At 42.4% G+C, this 25,083-nt stretch overlaps 1 protein-coding gene across 1 annotated transcript; it reads right to left on the bottom strand.

Moving 5' to 3' along the window:
* Positions 1-2,748: 2,748 nt before the first annotated feature.
* On the bottom strand, positions 2,749-24,609 carry tbc1d9 (TBC1 domain family, member 9 (with GRAM domain)). The gene is made up of 21 exons (XM_004549355.3): positions 23,837-24,609; positions 16,416-16,526; positions 14,397-14,515; positions 13,857-14,085; positions 13,324-13,585; positions 13,018-13,225; positions 11,588-11,794; positions 11,349-11,513; positions 11,102-11,252; positions 9,194-9,408; positions 8,985-9,102; positions 8,625-8,910; positions 8,342-8,471; positions 8,033-8,131; positions 7,797-7,865; positions 7,061-7,301; positions 6,827-6,892; positions 6,359-6,445; positions 5,085-5,153; positions 4,825-4,928; positions 2,749-4,739 (listed from the first exon to the last, which is right to left on the bottom strand). Exons 1-21 carry the CDS (start codon positions 23,955-23,957, stop codon positions 3,954-3,956), a joined length of 3,843 nt encoding a protein of 1,280 aa, XP_004549412.1. The 5' UTR covers positions 23,958-24,609; the 3' UTR covers positions 2,749-3,953.
* Positions 24,610-25,083: the final 474 nt, after the last annotated feature.

Genomic DNA, 25,083 nt, shown 5'->3' with positions numbered 1-25,083 from the left:
TTTATGACATCCTCGGAGAGGCGTTACTGTGTACTCCTGTACACCTGGGTCAACTCAAAGTCCACAGACTGTCAGAAAGTCAATGTTCAAGTCACCTCACACAGAAAAACAACCATATAACGTCCCCGTTTTTTGGGTGTGTGAAACTGACGATTATTTCCATCCAAATTTCCACAGGTGTCATTAACTGATGACGATCTTTCTAAACGTTATGTTCATGCTTTCAAATATAGTCTGTGGAGTGTGCATTTTCTTTCATTTCACTTGGTAGAATTTGTTTATCAGCGGATTTTTCTTCTATCCAGGATCTGTGACCGACTTTAATATTGTCTCAATAATTATTTAACTGTTCAGATGAACTGTGTGCCACAAGCAGCAGCGATAACAGATCGGTATCAGGGTTCACCAGAGGCTCGTCTCCCCTCTCAGCCAATGACAGCAAAAAGCTTGTGATCAAGAGCGTTCGGAGCTGACCGGCTAAATCAAGATCTGTTCCACAGACTTTATGGTCGAGCCTCACAGCAAATCACCCCTCTGTGCTGCGTCATACAGTTTTTGCTCTGTTACCCCTCATTTATGATTTCTATTATCTGTCTCAGTCTAACAGCTTTTACATTTCATGTTAAAGATGTGCTTTTTTGGGCCGGGGGGCAGAAGTGGGAGTGTGGTGACGTCAGCTGGCGACTGAAGTTCACAGTGAAGCTGATAAGAACTTTACATCACACCATGTTTGGCCTCTCAGCAGTTTGCCAGCAGTCGCTCCTGTTCATTACATCACACATGGTGTATGTACGTAACAGTATGGAAAATGTAGATTCTTAGAAAAAGAGCAAAGACAAGAAAAACATTGAGAATTATTCCCACATAACGTTTACTAATGCTGTCCCATTCGACAGCCCTATGTTAAAACTATCGCCATTAAGTTTACTATCATCAGATCTCTTTTGTCATTAAATTATTTTTAGTTTTTAAACATTTTTTCTGCATATTGGTTTGAGCACACCACAAACTACCCTCTACAAGACTGAATAAATACCCCTGAAAAACTGTTTCAACTAAAGCTTAACAACCTTCATTAAATGCTAAACAACGATTCATTGCAGTGTTGTATTAAACTGCAATACTTATAGTTACACCGAGTATTTCCAGTTCAATTCAGCCCTTTTTTGTTTAAACGGTGAGGTTCAGAGAGCTTACAGATATATCTCTATATTTAGAGAGCTTATATCTGCATTTCATCATTACAGGAGGGACTGGAGCCTAACCTAGGATACTCAGGGCAAGATGCAGGGTATACCCTGGACCAGGGGTGGGCAACTCCAGGCCTCGAGGGCCGGTGTCCCTGTAGGTTTTGTCCAAAAAGATGTGTCCTTGAACCAACACAGCTGATTTAAATGGCTAAATTAGCTCCTGCAGTTCTCCAGAGGCCTGGTAACGAACTAACCATGTGATTCAGGTGTGTTGACCCAAGGTGAGATCTAAAACCTGCAGGACACCGGCCCTCGGGGCCTGGAATTGCCCACCCCTGCCCTGAACAGTGTGACACAGGGCTATCACAGACCGATAGCAATTCAGTGAAGTTACAATCCCTGGTGAGCTTAACCCCACACATGTCTGTGAGGGGAAAACAGAGAACCCACAGAACATCTCCACACAGAGAAGCCCCAGGAACTTACTGCTGTGAGGCAACAGTGCTAACCGTGGCATGAAAAGCCATGAAATTGCAAAAAGTAATGGCAATGTAAAACGTACACTAATAATAAACACTGCAGATTAAAAAATGTTGGGTCGAGTTAGATAAATAGAACTGAATGGAGAAACTCAAGCCTTTTCTGTTCCTCCCTATATAAGATAATTATAAAGCACAGCTGAAATGCCCGAACATGTGTATACATACACTTATGATGGTGAACATTAGAGGGAGTGTAAGAAAATACAATTAAAATGTATTTGAAGAGCCTGAAGAAAACAAATTCTAATAGATTAATTATTTATAGCTCTATCATTTGTCTGAGAAGAGACAATCCTCACAATCAGCAGAAAGTCCCGCTGTAAATGAGCTCAGTGAGCTGTGATTGGTTAACCTAGGCCACAGCCCCACAGTGTGCGGTCCAGGAGGGAGAAAGAGACGAACTGTAACTGAGTAAAAGAGTACACATTCATGTACTCTTTCACCACAGACAATCAAAAACACTGAACAATCCAGCTGCACAGAGTAGTACAGTAATCTGTTACCAACAGTATTTCAGGAACTGCTGGTCTACAGCGATTTTCCCCACACAGCCTAATTTTTGCAGATAAAAAAAAAAAAAAGAGAGAAAATATTCAGCGAGCAGCAGTTCTCTGGTCAGAAATGCCAGACTTTACTGTGCTTCACAGTCACCAAAGTTCAGTTCAGCAGAGCAACTTTGGGATTAGGTGGAACAAAAGACTCAGATCATGGATCAGCTGTGTGATGCCATCATCTCAACATAAACCAAAATCTGTGAGGAATGTTTCCAGCACATTCTTGAATCTCTGTCATGAAGAACTGAGGCAGCTCTAAAGACCAAAGGGGATCTAAACCGGTACTAGGATACCTAATAAAGTGTTCAGCGAGTGTATGAACAGCCCTTTGACGATGCAGATGGTGTTTAGGATGGATTAATGGAGAGCAGCATGTTAACCAATCTTCCACCAGATGGCAGTATCACTCCTTGTTTTCAGACTGTAGGCGCTCAGCAATATGAGGTCAGTGAAAGAAGAAGAAAGAAGACTGGAGGCATTTTACTGTGCAGCATTGAACCATTCAAACTGTAACTTTAATAGGATGGAGTGATATACAATGCATCAGAACCCAGAGTAATAAATTAAACACTGGGCGTTTACAACTGAAAGTATTCACAAAAAAGAACTTTAATTTTAAAAAAAAAGCAACGTAAAAATGTACAGAGCATAAAGATAAAAAAGTTTTAAAAAAGCAAAAACAAAACAGCTAGCCTGAAGGCAGGGAAACATATCTTAGTGGATTTTGCTGTAAACATAAAGAGAGTGCAGGCTCTTAACGGCATTTTAGTGTACTAATCATTTTCCTTGAACACACAACTTTTTTTGATTTCCTGAACCATCGACCAACACTTTTGTCTGTAGTAACGAGGCATGACTGGATGTCTTCTTAATTAAAAAAAAGAAAGAAAAACTGTTTATGTGGATCATTTTTCTCCTTTCCCCATCATTATTTTTATTAGTTTAATTATACAGGTTGGTTCCTACTAGTTATTATAACTGGATAAAATGAACTGGGGCTTTTAAAAGGACCGTATTTTGAAAGTTAACATCACAGAAAATACAAATATGCATACGAAATTTGCCAAAGTGACACACTGTGTTAAATTTATAGAGGTGCTGAAAAGAGTTTACATGGAAACTCAGGAAAAAATCACTCTTATGAATTTTCATGGGTTTTCTTTTGTGTTTTTCACATTTTCATCCACTGAGAAACAAAGAAATGTTTTCATTAGCAGCCAATGGAATTCGTAAAGTAAGGAAGCAACAAGTTTGATCGGATATAACGTTAGGTGATCGTACGCACTGCAGACTATTGATGTCCCAGTTTGGAACTGTACTGACATTTACATCTACATAGCCTAAGAGTAATAGAGATTACAGTATTAACACCTATGCGTGATATTTTATAAAGTACAGCTACGACGTACACGTGGATTTCATCTGAGCGAACCGTAATATGCATGTTCTGTTCCTTCTCAGCTGGACAGAGTCTAGTGATTGTTGTAAAAGTCTTTAATTTATTTTAAAATACATTACTAAGAGAGGTTTTGGTCCCATTCATTCAGCTATTACTCACACACACACACACACACACACACAGACACGCTTACCTTCATTCTCCTTACAAAACACCACTGATTTATACTCTTGTTTTCCTTTTAGGACAGTTCTTTAGTGATAACTCCTCACCCAGACAGCGAGATCTCATAGTCACTTGTTGACAACAGGGGGCGCCCGACTTTCTTGGCATTCTTGGCGTTGGTTATGCGAGCGGCCACGTCCACTGGCTTCTCAAAGTACCGCACGAGAGCCTGCTCGGTGAGGACGGAAGCCAGGAACTGCTCGAACGTGATGGCCCAGTCTTTGTCGATGCTCGTGCTGTGAGGCAGGCCTCTGTCGTGAGGCCCCCCGCCGAGAGGCCGGTTGCTTCTCTCGCCGTTGGAGCCGCCGTCGCTGCGCACCAGCACTGTGTCGTCCGCGATGTCCTCGCACTGCAGCTTCTCGTCCATCTCGTGAGAGCCCGCGCTGAGCACCGAGTAAGATGACATTGAAGTGTCATCTTTGGTTTCGTCGTCTGAGATGAGCATAGCCGAGGAAGTGCCCGTGTCTTTAGGGGACGAGTCCTCAAGCTTGATGTCTTGCATAGGGGGCAGCTGCTCGCTGTCTTCATCCCCCTTTCCCTCCTCACAGGGGCTCGGCTTATTCTCAAGACCTGCAGGGACAAAAATGTCCCCCAGCTCCTGGACCTCCTGGGTGCCTTTAGGATCTAAAACGTCTCTCATGCACACGCTCGGCTCCGAGTTCCCCTCCTGGTTGTGGTCCTTTCTGAAAGAGGAGGAGAAGAGCTTTCCCACCTCTCCCATTTCCAGCAGCAGACTGGTGACCGTTGCTGTAGCGTGATAGAGCTCTTGCTCTGCCACATCTTCACTGAACATGCTGTAAAGGGTCTTGCAAAGCTCGATGAACTGGCTCTGCAGGACAGAAACATTAAAAACAGGTCACTGATGGCTGTGTCTTCACGCTGCTGAGTAATCTGTGCAGCAAATGAAGTCTCACCTGGTTCAGTTTCGGCAGGTCTTTTGTGTTTTCCCGTTTAGGTCTCATCTCCTGGTTCCACAGTTTCAGGTAATGGCGGTAATCAGGAGTGTTCAGTTTCTTCACTGCAGAAATGGACAAAGAATGTGATCGTTCACCAGCTTAAATCATACTTTTTTTAAAAGGAAAATCTAAGAGTCCTTTCAACGTGGTCATGGAAGAAAAGCATGAATAACACATTCAGACCTATATGCAGTAATACATGTGACCATGTTATTTACCTTTCTCAGTTTTGAATGTCACTCTGACAAAACCATCATCCTTCTCATTTCTGCACTTTGAGTCATGGCCTGAGAAGAAAGAGGAAGGTTGAGGTCAAACAGTTGTCTGATTACAAATTCTAATTTATTTATATTTTAAAGCATGCAGCAGCATTTGTAGTCCAGAGTTTGACTGAGCCATTGTGACTCCTTGATTCTTTTCTTTTTCAGTCAGTCTGTTGTAGATTTTCTGCTGTGCTTGGGGTCATTGTGCTGTTGCATGACTTAATTTCAGACAAGCTTTGGCTGTCACACAGACAGCCTCACATTTGGGTCTACAATACTACATACTACAAGGTGCTATGGTCCTGCTGCTGCTAAACAAACTGAGATCATCAGTTTTCCACCACCGTGCTTGGCAGTTTGTATGAAGTGTTTTTGCTCATATGATCTGATTGGCTTTTGTTAAACATGGTATCAAAGGACTTTGTTCCAGGACTCTTGCAGTTTGTTCAGATCGACCTTTGCAAACCTAAGTCATTGTGTCATATTCTGTTTAGAGATAAAGAGGCTTTCCCCTGGTAACCCTTCCAGACAAGCTACACTTTTCAGCCTTTTTCTACGGCACTGCATTAACAAAACTTCTTATTTTACAGAACTGCATAGAGGCCGATGGAAACTCTTTTTCACAAGACTGCAGAAAAGTATACGCACTAGAAAGTTACCACCAAGTCATTTGACCACAGATTTGATCTGCGCCTGTTTACTTCTCTAAACTTCATAATAGCTAAGAGACTCATGCTCAACATATTCAAAAACAGCATCATGCTGTGGACCTTCACTCACTCACGCAGTTGTATAGTTCTTATTTAGCGCTTTTCTACTCTATTTGAGCTTGTTGTGCTTTCTTACTACAAGCCTCATTCACATGCATTTATACAGCAGTTTTTTCCTACGCCCAACAGCTTTTGATCTAATAGATTGTAACTGGGGCAACTTGATGGATGCTCCACCTGCTGAAACACACGTGTAAACTTTCATTTGTGTTGCTGTTCCTTCATAACGGTCAGTGTGCACAACGTGCATCCAAAGCCTTTGGTCCCAAAGAAAATACAACCACACTATCATTTGCAAATCACATGATGTGAGGATCACGTGACTAAGCATAACCACAACAGAAGTTTCACTCGTGCAAATATCATGAGAACCACGCCAAGTTATCATTATTATGTAGCATAATTCCTCACGCAAAAACAAAACAAATCTAAATCCCAACGAAAAGAACGAAACCTCACCGACGGATGTTTCCGGAGTGATGTCTTCAAAGAAGTACTGAGTGGCTTCAAATGCAGAGTCGGGTTCTTCTTGTTCATGAGTCATTTCTGTTAAAGAAGTTAGGATTTAGAATTCAACTTGATATCCTCAACATGTGGGATCGGACAATAAAAGCTTAAAACAACTGCTCCAGACTAGTTAAATGCACGAATAATGGACCTTTGGTTTCTATGACAAAATGTTATGAAAATCCAGAAATAAGGGTGCATTCAGCTAAAAGCTTTCAGGGTATAATTTATATCAACAGGGGGTTTCTTAAAGCGGGCCCTTTAAAAAAAAGCAATTTCCACAGTGAATGGAGAGAAAAAACAAAACAAAACACATAAATCAAGAAGCATAACCATTTCTCTTTCCCATTTTCTGTACAGCTAGTGTGAAATCATTTTTAGACCTTCTAAGGTCACCACAATGAATCCAAACACACTCACCAGGGAGGACATGCATCTTGTAGAGCAGCTTTAGCTTCTCAGTGAGGTCCCCGTGACACAGAACACCTACAAACAACCAAAAGCTTTAGAGATCTGCCACATTACACCTCCAACTACCTCCAAATTACAAAAACAATTTGCTAGCTGAACATCATCAGTCATGTTATAAGCTGTTAACTGTATAGAGATAATATTGAGAAAAATAAGAATTGATTAAAAGCTTACTGTACCTACCCAAACCGGTGATAAACTCTCTAAAGTTGATGAGGGCATCTGCGTTTTGGTCAAGAAGACGGAAGAAGCGTACAGCCAGGGGCTCCGAATGGGCTCCATTGGCCCAAGGGAACAGCAGGTTGAAGAGACCCTTAAACTGCTCCACGTCGATGCGGTACTGCTCCAGGTACGGCAGGCTGGGGTCATGGCGCTCTGTGGGGTTGCTGCTGCCGCCCCAGTAACAGCTGGTTAGGTGCTCCGCCTAAAGAAATTATGAAGAGGAGTTAAAAATGAAACGATAATCAGTTAATAAACCCCCCCCCCCCAAAAAAACCACACATCTTATACCTTCTCATGTATTTTGAACCTGAGTTTATCGGAGACTTTAAGTGTAAATGTATCTGTCTCTAAAGCTCATTGGGTCAACTGTAGCCAGTGCTACAGGTTACAAATACAATGGACGTGACAGTCGTCAAAAAAAGCTTGAGACATTTTTCATAGTGCATGTTTGAGGTGTATTTTTTCACCACCCCCTCTAAAGATGAATGTATTTAACACAATTCAGTGGACTACATACTGAACTTGGAGAGAAACAAAGTATTGATCCTATTGCACTAGTATCAATCCAATACCAGTATTAGTATCAATGTTACTGATATTTGCAGCGATCGGCCCACCTCTACTACACAGACCTGTGGTATAAGCAAATTGTAAGCACAGCTTAAATCTATAGTCACTGGATTTGTCTTTAACTCACCTTGAAGAGCACGTAGAGCTCCTCCAACTCATCGATACTGAAGTCAGTCTCTGTTACAATGGTTCTGACCTGAAACATTATATAACCAAATTAAAAATAGAAGAGAGAAAATGAAATTCAGGGTAAATGTAGGACAGACGATCAGATCACTCTACTGGCATTCTGCCCAAAAGAAACAATTAAAAACCTCTCAACACATTTACTTAATTCCAGATTCTGTAAGATGATCTCCTCACCACATTGCGTTTAGTTGTATCCTCGATGGTTTGGATGACCCTCAGTCTCTGTTTGAAACGCATCTGTTCAATCACGTCGGCACGAATGGAGCCAAATTTCTGACAGAAAGGGAAAAAAAGTGAAATAGGTCAGCTTGGCTGTGGTAAAACGATGTTATCACAGCAAAACAAAAGCAGAATCGCAAAAAATGGATTGTATCAGGTAAAAGTCCAAACAAATCCCATAAAAGTCTAAGTTCATATCTTTGGAGTGAATTCAGATAACCAAAACCAAACTTAGAAACACGCGTCATGATCCAGGTTTATTACCTCGTAGGAGCTGCGCACGAGTTTGAAGATGTCCACCTCTGGGTGTGGTTCTCCATTGTCTGTGAGTAAAGAGTGCAAGTGAGGGATGGGAGGGAGGGTGCTGTCCTTATTGGTCACACTGTCCAGATACCTGCAATGGATAAGTTTTAAAAAGTCGGTGTCAAAAATGATAATCATGGCTGATTGACGTGTGTAAAAGATACTGAATCTAACAATTATTAATGATGAAGAAACACTAGAGAAAAATCACTGAATAAAAAGGAAGTGCTTCGTCTTTTCTTACCTCCCCAGTACGGTCATGGCCTCCCCATCGTCCTTGCAGCCCAGCAGCTGGTGGATGTTGGCGTGCAGCACGGAGAGCGCCAGCTGAAAAATGACTTTGATTCCATCATAGAAGAAACAGTCGACCACCACCACCGCGCTCTCGAACGGCATGACGGACAGGAAGAGGGTGAGGAACCAGGAGAGTGAAATAGTGGAGATGACACCAAGGTCCTGCATGCAGTCGTAGAGCTGAGGAATGTACTCACGGGCCAGCTCCTCGAACACACCCTGATCGACCAGAGCTCCTGTACAAGAAAATAATGTTAAATACACAGAAAACAAAAGTGAAATAGAGAGAACACGACATCCATATACTGACCCACAACCCTGGTATTGTAGTAGTCAGGCAGCATCCTCTCACAGAGCGCCACTAGCAGCCAAAAAGCCTCCTCTTCTTTAGCGTAAAGCAGCAACACCGACGTAACAATATTCATGGCCTGTGGAATCGAAGAAGAGAAGAAGAAATCAAGCATTGTCAAGGACTGCTGATTTTTCTGCCGCTCCAATAAAAAGCAAGCATGCGAGCACCTGACAGTATCCGATGTTGGGGTTTCTGAACGCGTAGGCAGTGAGGACCCTGCGCAGGGCAGCGATGCCCATCTCGTTCTGGAAGGCTGGGTGCTCGGGTAAAGAGCGGTGCAGGTCCCGCTCAATCTCCTCTGTTGCCAGGTTGTATTTGCCCATCGATTTCTCCACCAGGTCTTCGTAATATCCAGGGTGGGTGGTCATCTCGTTGATCGCTCCTGTGAAAGACAAATTCGAGAATTAAAGAAAAACACAGTAGGGCAGCCAATCTATGCCAAACCTAACTCTGATTCATTGATTGCACATGAAGAGGTAAGTGATCTAATATATTTACTTATAAACTTAAATAATCTAATACATCTTTTAGGCGTGTGATGACAGCTGTACTCTCTCGATCCCAGACAAATGGAATTACAACAGCTGAACAACCAAATGCATTAATGAATAATTTAAAAAATAAAACAAACAAAAATAGTAGTACAAGCATTATCATATGTATTTCAACTGATTGTGTAATCATCATAGCTCTGATCTGAAACCTGATTTGAGTAAATGAACAGCAAAAAAAAAAACTGTCTGTAATACAGATTATTCTTATTTGGCATGCACATACTGTAGCTCAGAGACCCATTTGTAGGTTTACAATTGGCCTCCAAGTCATCTGAATAAATTTGCAGCACAATTACACACATTAAAGTCCTCACGGACCTGTAATGTCTCTGTGCACATACTTCATTAAACACGCTTATTGGAATTTGCCCCAGAATAGAGCCTCGCCAAACTGGTTTTTAACCATTTGTTCTAAAATGAGACACACTTTGGCAACAGCTGAATGATTCAATGGAGCACGGTAAATTGTCGTCTCGGGATAGATTGCCGTGAGGAAAACTGCTTTCAGCAGCAACAAGTAGGTCATAGAGAGTAGGAGGAGGAGCTGCTGCTTACCAGGCTCCAATCAGGTGAGGATGAACGCAAGCTTGCTAACAGGAAAGTCTGGAGCAAGTGCATACCTGAACGCGTAACATGTTGTGACAGTTAGGAGCCTTGTGTAATCTGAAGCATTGCAAAATGATGTACAAGCTTTTCCACACAAATTCAAGTGAGATCTGAGATTGATTTTCAGACCCCCCCCCCCCCCCCCCCCCCACCCAAAAAAGAAACGAAACAAAAGGGAAAAAAAAAGGTCTCTAAACCATATTTACTCTGATAATCAGACCAAAGTTTTAATCCCAGAAAGAAAATTTGTACATTTATTTAAATGTGTGGCTGATTATTTTCTTAGAAACTATCACTGTGCACATCAAAATCAACTAGAGTAATAGACAGTGCTTAGCAAATTTATCAGAGCTAAAAACGCTAACATTTTAGAAGTTTGTAAAACATAAAAAGGTTTAAAACTAAAATCTTATGTGAGGCCTCTCAGGTACAGTGTACCATTTATTTATTTGTTGCTAGATCCAGACTGACATCAGCCATTTGCCGATACATTGTATCAGTATCAATAACTGCCAATAAATGATAATTAAAACAGTGAAGAACAGACAGAAGAAACACCCTTCAACTGTTATGAGTGTTGTTGTCGCACAGTTTTACCACCAGAGGGCACTCTGCAACTTCCTCTTGGCAACTGGTGTTTGGAAAGCCACAAAAACAACAATCAGCTGATCCAAACACAGCCTAAAGGAATAATCCATTGACTTGTGACCATAAAAAAACCCACTTTTTTAAACTCCTTTGTGTTATTATCGTATGAAGCACTCACCAGTAACTACATATAATACATTTTTTATGATACAAGTTTATTTATAGGGTCTAAAAGAAAAAAAAAATGTTATCGACCAATATGTCAGATTTTTAAAGTACCTAATATCGGTTGGGCTCTAATTTTGCCCACCCTGAACATTTCCTCACCGGAGAAAAGCAGCCAAAGCTCTCCCCTCATACTCTCGGGAATCCCCTTGAGAACGAGTTCCTTCGTCTTCTCTGTGCGGTACATACACACCCCCTGTCCGTACTCGGTAAAGTGGTTCTTCCATGCCTGCTCTTTCAGAAACTCCTTCGCCTGATTGGGAAAGCAACAAAAATTTACATGCAGCTAGCATCAATCCACCGTGCAGTTTAATTATAATGCAAAAGAAGAAAATGCAATTTATCTCACCAGCTTCGGATTAAACTCTTCCGGGGAATTGCGACGATACATGGTCATGAGGGCTTGTGTGGCTGTGGGCACGCTGCTGTCGTTCAGGTTAAATTTACGCTCGCCTTCTGAGCCCAGACTGTGGTGAGGGCTGCTGGACAGCAGGGATCCATGCTGGGAGTAAACCTGGAGATAAATCTTATTCAGCCTTTGAAGCTTTAACCTGGACGATGTCACAGTGACCGAATGAAACTACCTACCTCATCATCTGAGCTGTTCAGGCTGCTAGTGAGTTCTTTTTCCAGGTAAGTCTTAGAGGTGGTTTGTTGCAGGAAGTCGGATAGTCTCTGCACCAGGAAGTCTCGGTCTTTCAGGTTAGCAAACAGAAAGGTCATGCGATTCTTGGTGCTGATGGAGAGCGGGCTGGGCAGCACACTGGAGCTGTCTGCTTTTTCCACGATGGTCACCTGCAGGATGCCGGGAGTAAAATTTTAGAGCAACAAAGACCAAACAATGTGTTTAGCTGCACATATTTCTCCATGTATGCAGCTATGGAGAGTCACAGTCACACTGATGGAAAAATGTCTGGAATAGTTGGATCTTGGAGATGATTTGAATATTTGACGAGGCTGCATTGTATTTAAGTCTCCAAAATGGCATTAAATGCAGTTTAAAGTAACTTTTTTTTAAATGCAACACTTCATGCTGAACTTTGTTTACAGATTGAGATTCAGTCATTAAATGATGTTGACTAATCAAAATCCATCAGATCCATCCAAAGATACAGTTTTCATAGTAAGCCAGATCCGAATCAAATTCCAGTTGCACAATGAGACAGATCCAGAAAAGACGTCTCATCAGCTACGGCTGTAAGAGAGCCACCGTCTGTCAGTGAAGACTGACATCAGATATAATTATAACTGATTAAACAGGGAAACATTAAAGCAGAGTATTTCTTTAAAACGTATTCATAAACTTGGGCGTCCATGCCGCCCACCCAACCACACCGTGGGGTGACGACAATAAACCATCAGCTTTTTATGGCTGATGGGGAACAAATAGGGGAGATTTCTAGGTATTTTACCTCGAGTGGGGAATGTCCCTTTGGACACCGTCTGAGGTCACTGTCCCACTATTGACCATGCGAGTCATCACATGAGTCAAATTAAGAAATACATCACAGGGGGTTAAGCATGAAACCACAGTGAGACCTCGCCTTACCCCATGATGTGACCTATTGAGGAACGGCGCCGGGGCTGAGGTGCCTGGGGATTGATCTCAGGGATCCATTTAGGTGGCAGATAGCTGGCGTTACATACCTGGGACTCTCCACTCTCCTCACATCCTCTAAGCGAGGTTGTGACATTTGAAACTAGCTAGAACTTAGTGACGAAGCTATACACGAATACAGAAAATGACTCCTAAATGGTTAAAACGCCAGTCTACAGCTCTCAGTGAACGAAATGGATGACAGCGATTCAGCATGACAGCTGCATTATGTACACACTGTGTTTAAGAGCAGATGGGAAGTGACAGCCCCCCACACACACACACACACCAATATCAGTCAGATAAACGACTGTCAAGCCGCTTATTTGAGCTTCAAGTTGTGGGTCTGATTTTCAAGATCTGCTGTTTTTCTTGTTTTTATTTTTATTCTTTGAAGCTGTTAATAAACAGAATGACTCACCTCCCGTAGGGGGATGATGAGGCTACACAGCGACTCTTCCTTGCTGGTGAAGCAGATGTAGTTGGTGGACACAAACATCTGTCCCAGGATGTGCATCTTGTTAAAGGGAGTCCACAGGGTGCAGTCTGTGTGACCGTCCAGTTTTTCATCTTTGGGCAGACGGAAGAGTGCTCTGTAGCGCTCGCTCTTAGCTCTCGCATCCAGATCTCTGAAAGATGCAAATTTCTCACATAAGATAACAGAAACTTGTAGATATTCAGTAGTTCTAAAAGCAAAGAAGCAGTAATGCTCTGCACCAGGACCTACCTCTTGAGTGCTGAGACCTTCTTGGGTGATTTCTTCTTCAGCTTGGGCAGCGAGCGGTCCTGCTCAAAGCCTTTGTTGTCGAGTAGTTGCCGCATGGCGATGTTGGCCAGCTGCTCCGCTAACTTAAAAGTCTCGTTGATGTTGAGGAAGACGGAGAAGAGGTGCTCGTTGGTACGCGTGCTCACCTTGATCACATCAGGCAGAAGAAGGGTGGCGCTCTTCTCCAGCTGCGTGATATCTGCCCAACGCACCACCATTTTGACTGAAAGTAAGAAAAAAAAAAAAGCCCCCCCAAAAAACAGGACATACTTTTAATATCAGTGAACTAAAGTAGCATTAAATATATGGTTTAAGCTTTGTGAAAGGCTATAACTTCAAAGAATATAAGAAAAATATAATGGCTTAAGGCACAACAGCGTTTCACGATATAATCTTGAAAAGACTTGTTCAGATCTCTGCAGGTTGAGGTCCTTTCGATAAACAGGAAAAAAATAAGACATTACTGAAGACAGTATAATTGGGTAATGTCCAACCTTCTTTCCCCAGCAAGTACGAATAGAAGCAGAGGTGGTTGATGCTGAGGTAGAGCCATCCCTGCCGAGGCACCTTTCCCTTCCAGTAGCTGCAGGAGTAATAGTTGACCAGCTTCTCCTCTTCGGGCATCCCAAACAGTTTACGAAACTTAGCGCTAGCCTCCTTGAACTTGTCTGTGTCATCGTCTTCTTTGACATCGTGGTTCTTGTTGTACTCCGCTATGATACCCTGCAGCATGATGAAGAGAGACAGCACAACAGGCATGAGGTGAAATGCTTAGGGTGTATTACAAATACCTCAATTTAAACAAAAACCTCTGAAGGTTGTTGGGTTTTTGCAGACAACCCACACATCCACATTGCTGTTGTGGACTCATCTGCACTACTTGCTTTACAACAAGCTTTCTTAAAGTTAAAAGTGTTTAGTAAAGTGATAGGAGATGTTTTCTCATAGACTTTCTGCAATCCCAGGAGTCGCCCCCTGCTGGCCGTTAGTAGGAATGCAAGTTAACCTCACGATTGTACAGTCAGAGTCATTACCTGGACCTTTCCTTTGACAAACGTGGTAATGTCATTCTCATTCTCAAAGATGGAGAGAGTCTGCAGCAGGTTATGTTCCAGCCACTCCCAGTGCTCTGTGATCTCTTTGCGGGAGGTTCCTGTGAAAGCAATCACAGTTCATATGAAGGCGTAATGTTTCAAAAGTGATACAGAGGGTTGTTCCCCAAAGCCACACACACATGTTTTTAAAATATGTTTTTCTATTTTGTTTAAAAGCCTCCCAGTAGATATTTTACCTCTTCAGCAGAGCACTGCAGTTAATAAGACAGGTAAATAAGGACGGAGGTATCGGTGAAAGTCAAGAAAACAATTACATGCTCTTTAAAAAAAAAAAAAAAACCCAAAACAAACAAACAAACAAACAAAAAACAGAAAGGATATCATGGCAATTTAGTTAGAACTGAGCAGTGAGATTAAAACTGGTCTTTCTGGTCATGGGAGAAATTGATTGCAGTAATGGCTGCTACTGTGGGCCATTATCCCTGAACACTGCTGCAAAACAGCCCTTCAGTGAGTGCACATTGACTGCATTAGCCATGTCTGCCAGGCTGCTCCACTCGCCTGCCATCTCTGGGGGGAGGAATTAAGAACTGGGAGGGGAGGAGAGGGAGAGGCGAGGGGAGCCAATGGCATTTCAGAGCCAAGCAAGTCCTCTGTAGGCCTCCATTTCAGATAGAGAGCAGAAATGGTACTCTCACATTTGTATTTGGTAGATAACGACCTAATTAAATACGCTGTTACACGTGTTCAGAACAAAATCCGTTTGCCTGTTTACCAATCATGCCTCATCTTCATTAAGTGTGACATTAACTCAGCTATCAGAGCAGCCTGCTCGGCAGTTGTCTATGTGATTAATTTCTTTAAACTCCCTGAAGTTTGGAGAATTGATATCACTCTCGCTACACACAAATAAAATGTCCACAGAAAGGCTGCCAAACCAGGCAACATTTTTCCAGTCTGTGTGAACTGGTTTAGCCTCGGTTGCCTGTTCTCAGCTGACCAGACTGGTGTGGTCTTCTGCTGCTGTAGTCCACCTGCTTCAAGGTTCGAGAGATGCTCTTCTGCATATCCTAAGTAACAAGTGGTTACTTGAGTTATTGTAGCCTGTCAAAATACTCCGACCAGCCTGTTGATACCAACAACCAACCTTGTTCAGAGTCACCTAAATCCCCCTTCTGCTCGATTTTGATGGTCTGTTTGAACTTCTGCAAGTCATTTTGACATAAACTCAATACATACTTAAATGGACTGAGTAGCTGATCTGTGATTGGCTGATTAGAAATTTGTGTGAATAATAATAAAAATGTTTGCTTGGAAAAGAGTAGTTACTGGATGTAACTTATTAGGTCCCTAAAGCAGGCTTTGGGGTTGCTGAAGTTGTGGCTTCACTTTTGTCTGTGCACTTCTTTGCGACTTGCTTCCAACTTCTGCCTGTGTGTTATGATCAGCAGTTTTCCAGACCTTTAGGAAATTGTAATCAATAATGCAATTAACACAAAATTAAAATGAAATGTCTCAGAAGTCGTTCAGCTCTATTAAGAAGTGCTTATGCATTTCTTAGCCCAAAGCGGGAATATTTACATACTTGGTTTAATATTGGTGCAAAGAAGAGTTCTGCTTCTAAAAAGTGCATTGCTGCTAAATGGCATGATTTACTGCCACAGTCTGTGGTAAGTAGCAGATTGGACTACTGTGAGAACCTGATGAGAATCACAATGAAACTACATCAAGCAATTGGCTGAAAACCACAGATTCTTGCACCGTTGCCCGTAATCCTTTAAAACCACCAGCGCACAATGTAACACCTTGCATTCAGCAGCTAACATGGGTGACAGCAGCAAGGTAAACCATCAGGAGCTGCGTGAAAGCTGGTGGTAGGATTGCAGATGGGTCTGTAGTGGAGTGGCCCACATATGTGATGCTAAAATGTGTAGAATTGGTGCACAACATACATTTTCAATTGTAAGTTTGCTTTTCTTTCAGTTGTTCTGCACGTACCATGAGCAATGATCCAGTAAACTAAAGAGTCAGGAGTCTGGTAGAGGATCCTGTACGGGGCCATCCGAGCGCTCGAGTCCAGAACAACATCCAAGGTCCCAACAAGCAAACCTGCAAGAGCCCAGAATACATTTACTACAGAAAGAAGTCTGTTAGGCGGCAACACAAAAGTCCTGCTAAAAATGTGCAACCATGTGCATCTATACACAAATAACATGTATTTACATTTGTATACCATGCTGTTATGCTTAAGCAAAAGGGGAAAACCATGAGGTCTTGTGGTTTGAGTACAACAAAAACATCCTGTGGCTAAAAACATTTCTGCTCTGCATTAAACGCTTTCACTTTTTCAACCATATACCCACCTGTGATCTTTACGTGTGGTCTGACAGTTATGATTGTGCCGGGTGAGAAATGACTGCATATAATCACACGTTCTACACGAGCCATTCTGCACGAGGCATTTATGAACTAATGGCCTTAATAGTGGTTAATAAGTCAGTTAATAATTTATAAGTCAGTTGTAGCCCATTAGTGTGAACCCATCAGGTTTATCAGATTGCAGAAAACAACTGACCAGCAGGGTGTTTATTCTCCTATTAAATTTGCCTTTTGACCTCCGAGTGTTCTTTACAAAGGCAGACCCTCTATATGTGCCTTTGGATCTTAAAGAAACTAGAAAAAAACACCGGTGATTTTATCAGAATTCGCTCTGTGGGGATGCCAAGGTTTGCTTGCTTTATTTTACCATAAGTGTAAAAGGTAAGATATGCTGCTCCCTTCTGCTTTGTTTCTGACTTTTCTTTTATTAAGCTGGCTTTCTGGGCTAGTTTTCTACTATTCCTAGGCTGGATTATTATAATTTCCTAGTATCAGGATGTCTGAAAAGCCTTCAGTTGTTCCAAATGGGTGCAACTCGAGTCCTAACAGGGACTGTTGTGTTCTTTTTGCTGGTTCTCTGTTGGATTCAGAAGTAAATTTAACATCCTTCTCCTCACATACAAACTCCTGATATCCCAGCAGGGCACTTCAGTTCTTGAGACTGCAGGCTTACTTCTGCTTCCTCGAGTCTCTAAAAGTAGAACAGGAGGCAGAAGCCTTCAGCCATCAGGCTCCTCTCCTGTGGAACCAGCTCCCAGTTTAGGTCCAGGACACAGACACCCTCTCTATTTTTAAGATTAAGCTTCAAAGTTTTCTTTTTCATAAGACTAATACTTCAGGCTGGATCATCTGACCCTGAATCGTCCTTCAGTTTCCCAGCTATAAGCTCAGGCTGCTGGGGGAATTCCCATGATGCACTGAGCACTTCTATTCTTTAACCTACACATGAATTTTTGCACGATGTGATCCCCCCCCCCCAAGTTTGTTGTTTGGTGTCTCTCTGTGCCTTTCTTTTCTCTTCTGCAGTCAGCCCCTCAACCCATGTCGGAGACAGGCAGCCTCCCCGACTCTGCTTCTGCTCGAAGTCTCCTACATTAAAATGAAAATGGTAAAAATATCCCCCAGCATTGCAGAATCCTTACTCATAGGGTGTCTTTGGATTTCTATCAGTTCTAGGGCATTTGTCTTCCAACACAAAGTGTCTTGAGACTTCTATTGCTGTGATTTTTGCACTATATTAAGCATAAAAAAATTAAGTGCCATGAGAGACAGGTTATTTTTGTTCTGCTGCTCATCAGAGCACACACAGTATGAGTCACACAGACAGCAAGAGAGGGAGGAGGGAAACGAGACAAACGAAGGAAGCTGAATTTTCATGGGGGAAAAGCAGTTTGAGAGAGAACTAATAAAATAAGCACATCTGCATGGATTAGACTCACTGACCGCTCTGCTCTCTCATCTCTGTACTCATGTAAATTCTGCCTCTGCCTTTCTTTTTACAGTCCTACTTATCAGTTCCTCTTACCTCTCAAAAGCAGAACAGATCAAGAAGCCTCATCAAAAAGCTGGTTAACCTGACTGCTATCTGCTGTGTACTTCTTTAGTTACACTTATGCCAAATGTTACAGATCATGCGTAACAGCCGTTTCCTGAGAACTCCAGCCGTAGACAAATAAACAAAAATACTGACTCATACTTGCAACATCTTGAACCTTGAGAAGCGCCTGCACAAAGCAGTAAACCACCCAGAGGTGACTGGAGTCCTATACACCACGAAACCAGTGAGATAATCCACACTTTGGTTTACCCCGCTGAGAGAAACAGCAAAACTGTTATGAGTGTGAAGACAACTTCCTCTTCGACACAAGAACGTTGACGAGGTTAAAAAATGCACACCTCAGAGAGGACTTTAATGTGTTAAATAATCAGCATTTTGTAATTTGTCTCAAAAATAGATGTGATAGGTAGAAATTCAGTGTCCAAGTATGAACTCCTGGAGTCTGAGGAGGGGAAAAAAAAGAAAAAGAAAAAAGAGACTCAGTTGTGTGTTGCATGGTATGAATAGCTTAGCCTGAGGAGGCGTCTGCTTTGAGGTTTAACGCAGGAAACTCAGGTGAGACCACTGAACTTCTATGACCACCTTGAGCTTGGTTCATATAGTTTAAAGTGAAACCCAAAGCAAACAGCAGGAAAGACAGTTGTTCAGCTATTTTTGGACCCATTTTGCCAATTTTTATACAATACTGTGCAAAAGTCTTTGGCCACACCTCATTTCTTTCAATTTTGCTACATAAGTGGGATACAGGTGCAGCAAATTAATGAAATAGGCATGGAAATACAGTATATACGACAAACAAAACTGTATAAGAATTTGTATAACTCTAATGAGATCGAAAGTCAATAATTGGTATGACCACCTTTATTCCTCAACACAGCCTGAACTCTCTTAGGCCGTCTTCAGGAACAGTTCTCCAGGCTTCTTGAAGGACATTCAAAGCTCGTCTTTGGATGTAAAGATGATCCCACACGTGGAGGTCTGGATAGGCCAGTCCATAGCTGTAGACACTCATTGTTGTACCTCTTTCCTGATTTCAGCCCAGATCTTGTGTAATGTGGCATACCTCAGTCTTCAGTCTTATGAAGATCTTCTTGACAGCCAGATTGATTGATCAGCTCTGGACTATTATTTCTTAAGCACATAACTTTCAGACACTGTTCATTTGTTGTGGATTATTTATTTATTTATTTATTTTTATTTTTTTTAGACCTACCACTTCTTATTCTGTTCTCCACTTTTTTCGACTTCTCAATTTAAAAGTTTAAAAAGCACACCATAGCAAGATAAGCCAGTTTTTTGATCCAGCAAAACAAATGATGTGCTTTTACAACAGTAAAGGTTGTCTGTTATGTGTAGACATAACACTGATTCATGTCTTGAGTTGGTTACTTTTTTTTGGTGCTTGAAAATTCATAAGTAGCTTAAAAAAAATCCTCTAAAAATGATCAGGTAGAAGGACCGGGCTCACAATGAGCCAGTGTCTCAATGAACAGCCCGGAGAACTGTTGCTCAAGAGTCCTTTAAAAAAAGAAGGAAAAAAAGAGAAAGTCTATCTCCTTGGAAGCAAAAAAATACAGAAATGAATATTGTGACTTTCCGCGGCGCTGTATACAGGAGATCAGTCATTTCACCGTCTTTATCGCGATAGATCTTTTATCAAGTGTACGATAAGCAACCCCAAAAACCACACCCCAGCAGCATTAACTCATCAAACCAAAGTTCATGTGACTGCTTGTTCCAAATCAAACCTCTGCCTTTACGCTGACATTTCCTTCCACAGACTGAAGCAGTGGGTGCGCAACCAGCATGAAGCTGTGTAGCATCCAGCATGTGGCTGGAAAACTCAGAGCAATCATCCCCTGAACTGAAATCATGTGATGTTTTGTGCTTCTCCGCTCAGACACAATCAGAGATCCTCATTGTTAGAGGGAAACAAACCACATTCTCTGAAACATTAACGCATTTCACTCAGCAGAAGAACAGGAAACCAAGCTGACAGCACTGGTATAAATACATTTCTCCATTGTTTACATCCTCTTTCTGCTTGGGTGAGCAGAGTCGGAGGCCCTGCTGGTGTGGGATTTTATATTAAGCAAACAAAAGGCCACATTCTTCCCCGGAATTACAATCAATACCGTTTCAGATAACAGAAAGCCAAGACAAGGCTGGATCTTTATCTTCACCACATGAAATGTTTCACTGCATCAATTTAAGATATTAGACACATTTTTCTGCTTTTCCCTCGCCACATCTCTCTGCCTGCTCACATCAAAGACTCGTCTTAAAGCACAAGATAAGGGAATCTGTCCGGCACGACACACTTGCACCAGGCAAACATTTACTTATTATCAGGTTGTGAAATAGTGTGTTGTACTTGGTGTCATTTTATGCTAAAAGCACCACTGTCTACAATTGTGTAACGAGTTTCACAATAGGCATATTCAGTGCTTTTACATCTGATAAAAACACATTTTGTTGTGCATTTTTAAATTTCCTTCCTTTCTGAATTTCATATTCTACCCTGTTACTGTAAAGGCTGATTATACAGCATGTGACCATCAACAGTTCAACACTGAAGTGAGCAGACTCCTCCCAGCCTGCATTATATGTGCAGCGCTGTTAGCTCATATGCTGCAAGTACAGCTTATACACTGTAAATCTGAGATTCCCAGCCTTTTACAGCTCATTTGGTAGCCCAGCCGACTACCTTTATATCTTAAACTGGTTCATTTTCACAGTTGTGATAAGCATGTAGAGGAAAAAGCAAATATTACAGGAAGGCCAATAAATGTGGTACTTTTTGCATTCTTACTATTCTTAACCACTACAGACCCCGTTTATGAGCACCCACACAGCTAACATCTTTCATCCTACAGGCTTTTCTTGAGTCTTCAGTGGCTCTTTGAGGGGTTACAGTGAAGAAGTGAGAGGTCTTTTATAATGCTGATAAAAAAAAATATTTAAAAAAAAGAGAAAAACTGATGTGAAAGTGGCTCTCACTGTGTCGATACATCTTCCTCTTCTTTTGGATGTATCCAGCCTTATATTATCAAAAAGGGCTAGTTATCCGTTTCTCTACATACAATGCAGAAGTTCTGCAACTGCTCGTGCAGGGTTGGTCCTCATATTTTATGATGCTGACACCCATAGACTCACATAACCCAAAGTTTTTCTGAAGCAGCTAAAGCAAGCACATATTTTCCATTTTCCACCTCCCTCCAGCTCTGAGACATGGGAGCTGCAGCTCGGTCAAGATGAATATGCTGATCTGTAAAAGGCTCGAGTCCGGTGCTGCTGATGGCTTCTCCTACCCCTGAAAGGACTGAGGGCAGTGCCAGTGTCACTGGGTGCTGCGTGCCAACTGGCACACAATGCAAGTCAGCAAGCTCAGCTTTTACATAAAAATGACATCATCTTCCAGCACCACTTAGCACACTCTGCGTTGCCACAGCAAGGACACACTAGAGACCGAGAAGAGAAGGTAGCGGGTCTAATTATCAATATGATAGCAGGTCATATTACCAATATTAGTGTCTAAATTTGTAATATTCGTCTTTTTCTGGAATTGAGAAGAACCCTAATGTTTACCGGCCTCCTTTATGGAAATAAGGCTGGGGAAATGGTGACGAGATGACACAAATATGCCTGCGATCAGATATTATACTATTATACTTATAATACTTGCATCTCTTTATTTGCATTTAATTTAATAGACTGTGTTAAAAAATGAATTAAAGTCCGTTTATTCTGCCTAAAACTGGTTTCTGTATTACATATTCAGGAAATTCACTGTAACATTGATCCACCAGATAATTACAGCAAATCTATGCAACACAAAATCTTGCTGTGTTGTGAAAATCTCTAAAGATTTTTAAACGGAGCCACTATTAAGACGTGTACGGTGGGATTTGTCATTTTAAATTCACAAGACGATCATTTGTCCAAGGACGACAATTATACTATACGTTCATGCGGCTCTAATGACTTCAGATGCACTCAGCCAACGCAGGAAAAGGAGAAAAGCCAGCCAATTAAGTTTTAGTTTCACCTTGGACCGTAACACAATTACATTTTTACTACTTTTGTGGGAGCGTCATCAGCAGGACTGATTATCTGTGCAGCCTCTGCGTTACACAGCCCCTCAGTGTTTGAAGCAAATAAATTTCAGCGTACTACACTCCGAGGTGAAACTAAAACTTGATTAGCCGAGCACAGTGTTTATCTGACATCACTGAAGGCACGTATGAATTCAACTCCTGTGTCGCTCATTACAGCTAAACTGCTCGTGCAGGACAGTTATCGTGTTAATTGTGTTCAAAGGCTGAAGGTGTGAATGTGAAAATCTGTGGTTGTCTGTCAATCTGCGTCAGACATCCGCGTTGTACATCCTGGATCGACCGAACCAGGATGTACCTCACTGCCTTTTACTGTATAACAGTTGAAACCGGCCCCCACCTCACCTACTCCTCAGTCACAGTGGTCCTCAGAGATTTCAGTCTTGTCACAGTTCAAGGTGTTAGAGCTCAGTGGGCGGTGACACTGACTGACAGAGAGTGAGAACTGATGAACACCGATTACTGACAAAAGCATCACTTTCTCTTCAGCTCTGGATCACAAGGAGTCTGAGCAGCTGTTTAAGATGCTCCTATATGAAACACATCCCCTGAACTAATTTGAATGCTGCTATTTCATCACAGAATCACCACACACAGTACAATATCCCTCATGTACGAAAACTATGTAAAACAGTCTTCTTTAAGTTCTAAACTGTTAAATAAAAAACATATCCTGCCATCACCATAACCTGTCGCTCTCCTGTGCCTCCTGCTTGACCCATTTTGGATGGAACAAGCTAGGAGGGGGGAGGAGGAGGAAGAGTGAGAGAATGAAGCAGGGGGAATGATTCAGCATGAGCAAGCAAACAGACTCAAACAGATTCACTGTTGTTGAGGCTTCACAGCCATTAGCAGCTGCACAGCTGAAACCACAGTTGCAATAGTTGTTGTTGTTGTGATGGATGGAATCTAATTTCCACTGCAGGCAGGAACACCCTGAGACATTTTAAACCATATTATGGACCTCCAATATGGGTGGGTCGGTGGGTGGAAGTTGTGTAAGCAGACAGTAGATCCCACACACTGAAGGATCTGCTCTTTGCCCCCCCTCCCTCTGTGTGATGTCAGCGCCCTAGGTCGCAGTTTGTCACCGGCATGAAGGAGGTCTGTGAGAGCAGCAGGCTCAGCTTTTCTCCCAGGAAGACGCGACCAGGTGAAAGGCCGTCTGGCAGCTGCTTGGTCACGTGCTCTTCCATTTTATTTATTTATTTTTTGCCGTCCAGCATCGACTTGCGGTTAAGCCTGACACACTGTCACCGTGCAGCTGACCATCACCTGACCTTTTTCTCTTCCCAAATTTACACGAAATACTGGATTTTTTCCCCCTTACGGAGTCATGACAACAGCTTACAAAACATGGTACTCACCCGCCAGTCCTCCGCCTCCATCCCCGTGGCCCTTCCGTTTCTGGAGGATGAAATACGGGTTCGCTCTCTCGGTGATCCATAACGCGCCAGCAAGTAACACATCTTCGGGAGTGACCCACATGCTGCTGTGTTTATTATTTTTATTATTATTATTTATTATTTTATGGGGACATCGAACCCCCGGGACTGCTGACGGTGACCGTCAAACTGGTCTTACCGGGACGTGTGATTGTGTTTAGATTGTGTTGTTATTTTTAGATCACTAAAGGATCGATGAAGGCCTGATCGTCTCTCGAGCAGCTGCAGGATCTAGTATTGGATATCCAAGCAAAAAGAAGCGCAAGCAAGCGTGTTATAATTAAACCTGGCAGGCACGGATCGGTCGGGTTCGGCCGATCCGGACTTCACATTTCGTGCACGCAAACCTTCTCCTGCAGCAGCAGCCTCCTGAGCCCACGGAGGTCTTTTAAACAAACAGATGTCTTTGAGGAATCGTGTGCAGCTTCGGCTCTGTTTGTGGGCGCACACAGGCGCAGTGCTGATCAGTCTTTGTTGACCATGCTCCGCGGCAGGTGCGATTCAGTCGTGCAGTGCTTGCTTGCAGAGAAACGCACGACACAGTCACCACGGAACGGTCTATATGGTCCTTTCGGCCGCGAAGTCCACGTCCGCGTGCTGAGGTCAGGCGACACTTGGACAAATGAAACGACAATAACGCCGCGGTCCTCCTCTCCGTGTCAGCTGAAGCTGCTGCCGCACGCAAAATAAAGCACGTCACGGAGCGCGCGACGTCAGCGGGAGGAGGTGGAGACGCACACGGAAATACCGAGAGAGCGTGTTATTGTTTCTACAAACTCACATTGTTTATTGTAGTTTTACTTTAATGTAACCTGAAGAAAACCCCGAACAAAAAATAAAACAAAAAATAGAGTTTTGTTATTTGATAAATGGTTAAATATCCAAATCAACACAAGCAGAAGGAACAATCCAGCTATTCAGAGAGAACCTGCATGACAACATTAGACCTTATCCCCGTCCCCATGTATTTATTTATCAGACATGTGCATCTGGTTCATGGAGTTGACAATTTGCCAGTCGAACACAGCACAACAAATCCGGCTTTGTGGTATAAAAATCCATTTTAATAGAGCATAAATCAGTTCAGACACCACGCTGGGTTTACATAAGTTTCTGAGAACAAACCCGGTCTGCGTGCAAGTTTGAGCTCATTTTCTGACAGTCTCTCT

Source organism: Maylandia zebra, linkage group LG6 (assembly GCF_041146795.1).
Source record: "Maylandia zebra isolate NMK-2024a linkage group LG6, Mzebra_GT3a, whole genome shotgun sequence".
NCBI lineage: Eukaryota > Metazoa > Chordata > Actinopteri > Cichliformes > Cichlidae > Maylandia > Maylandia zebra.
This window is presented reverse-complemented; position numbering and strand designations above follow the sequence as displayed.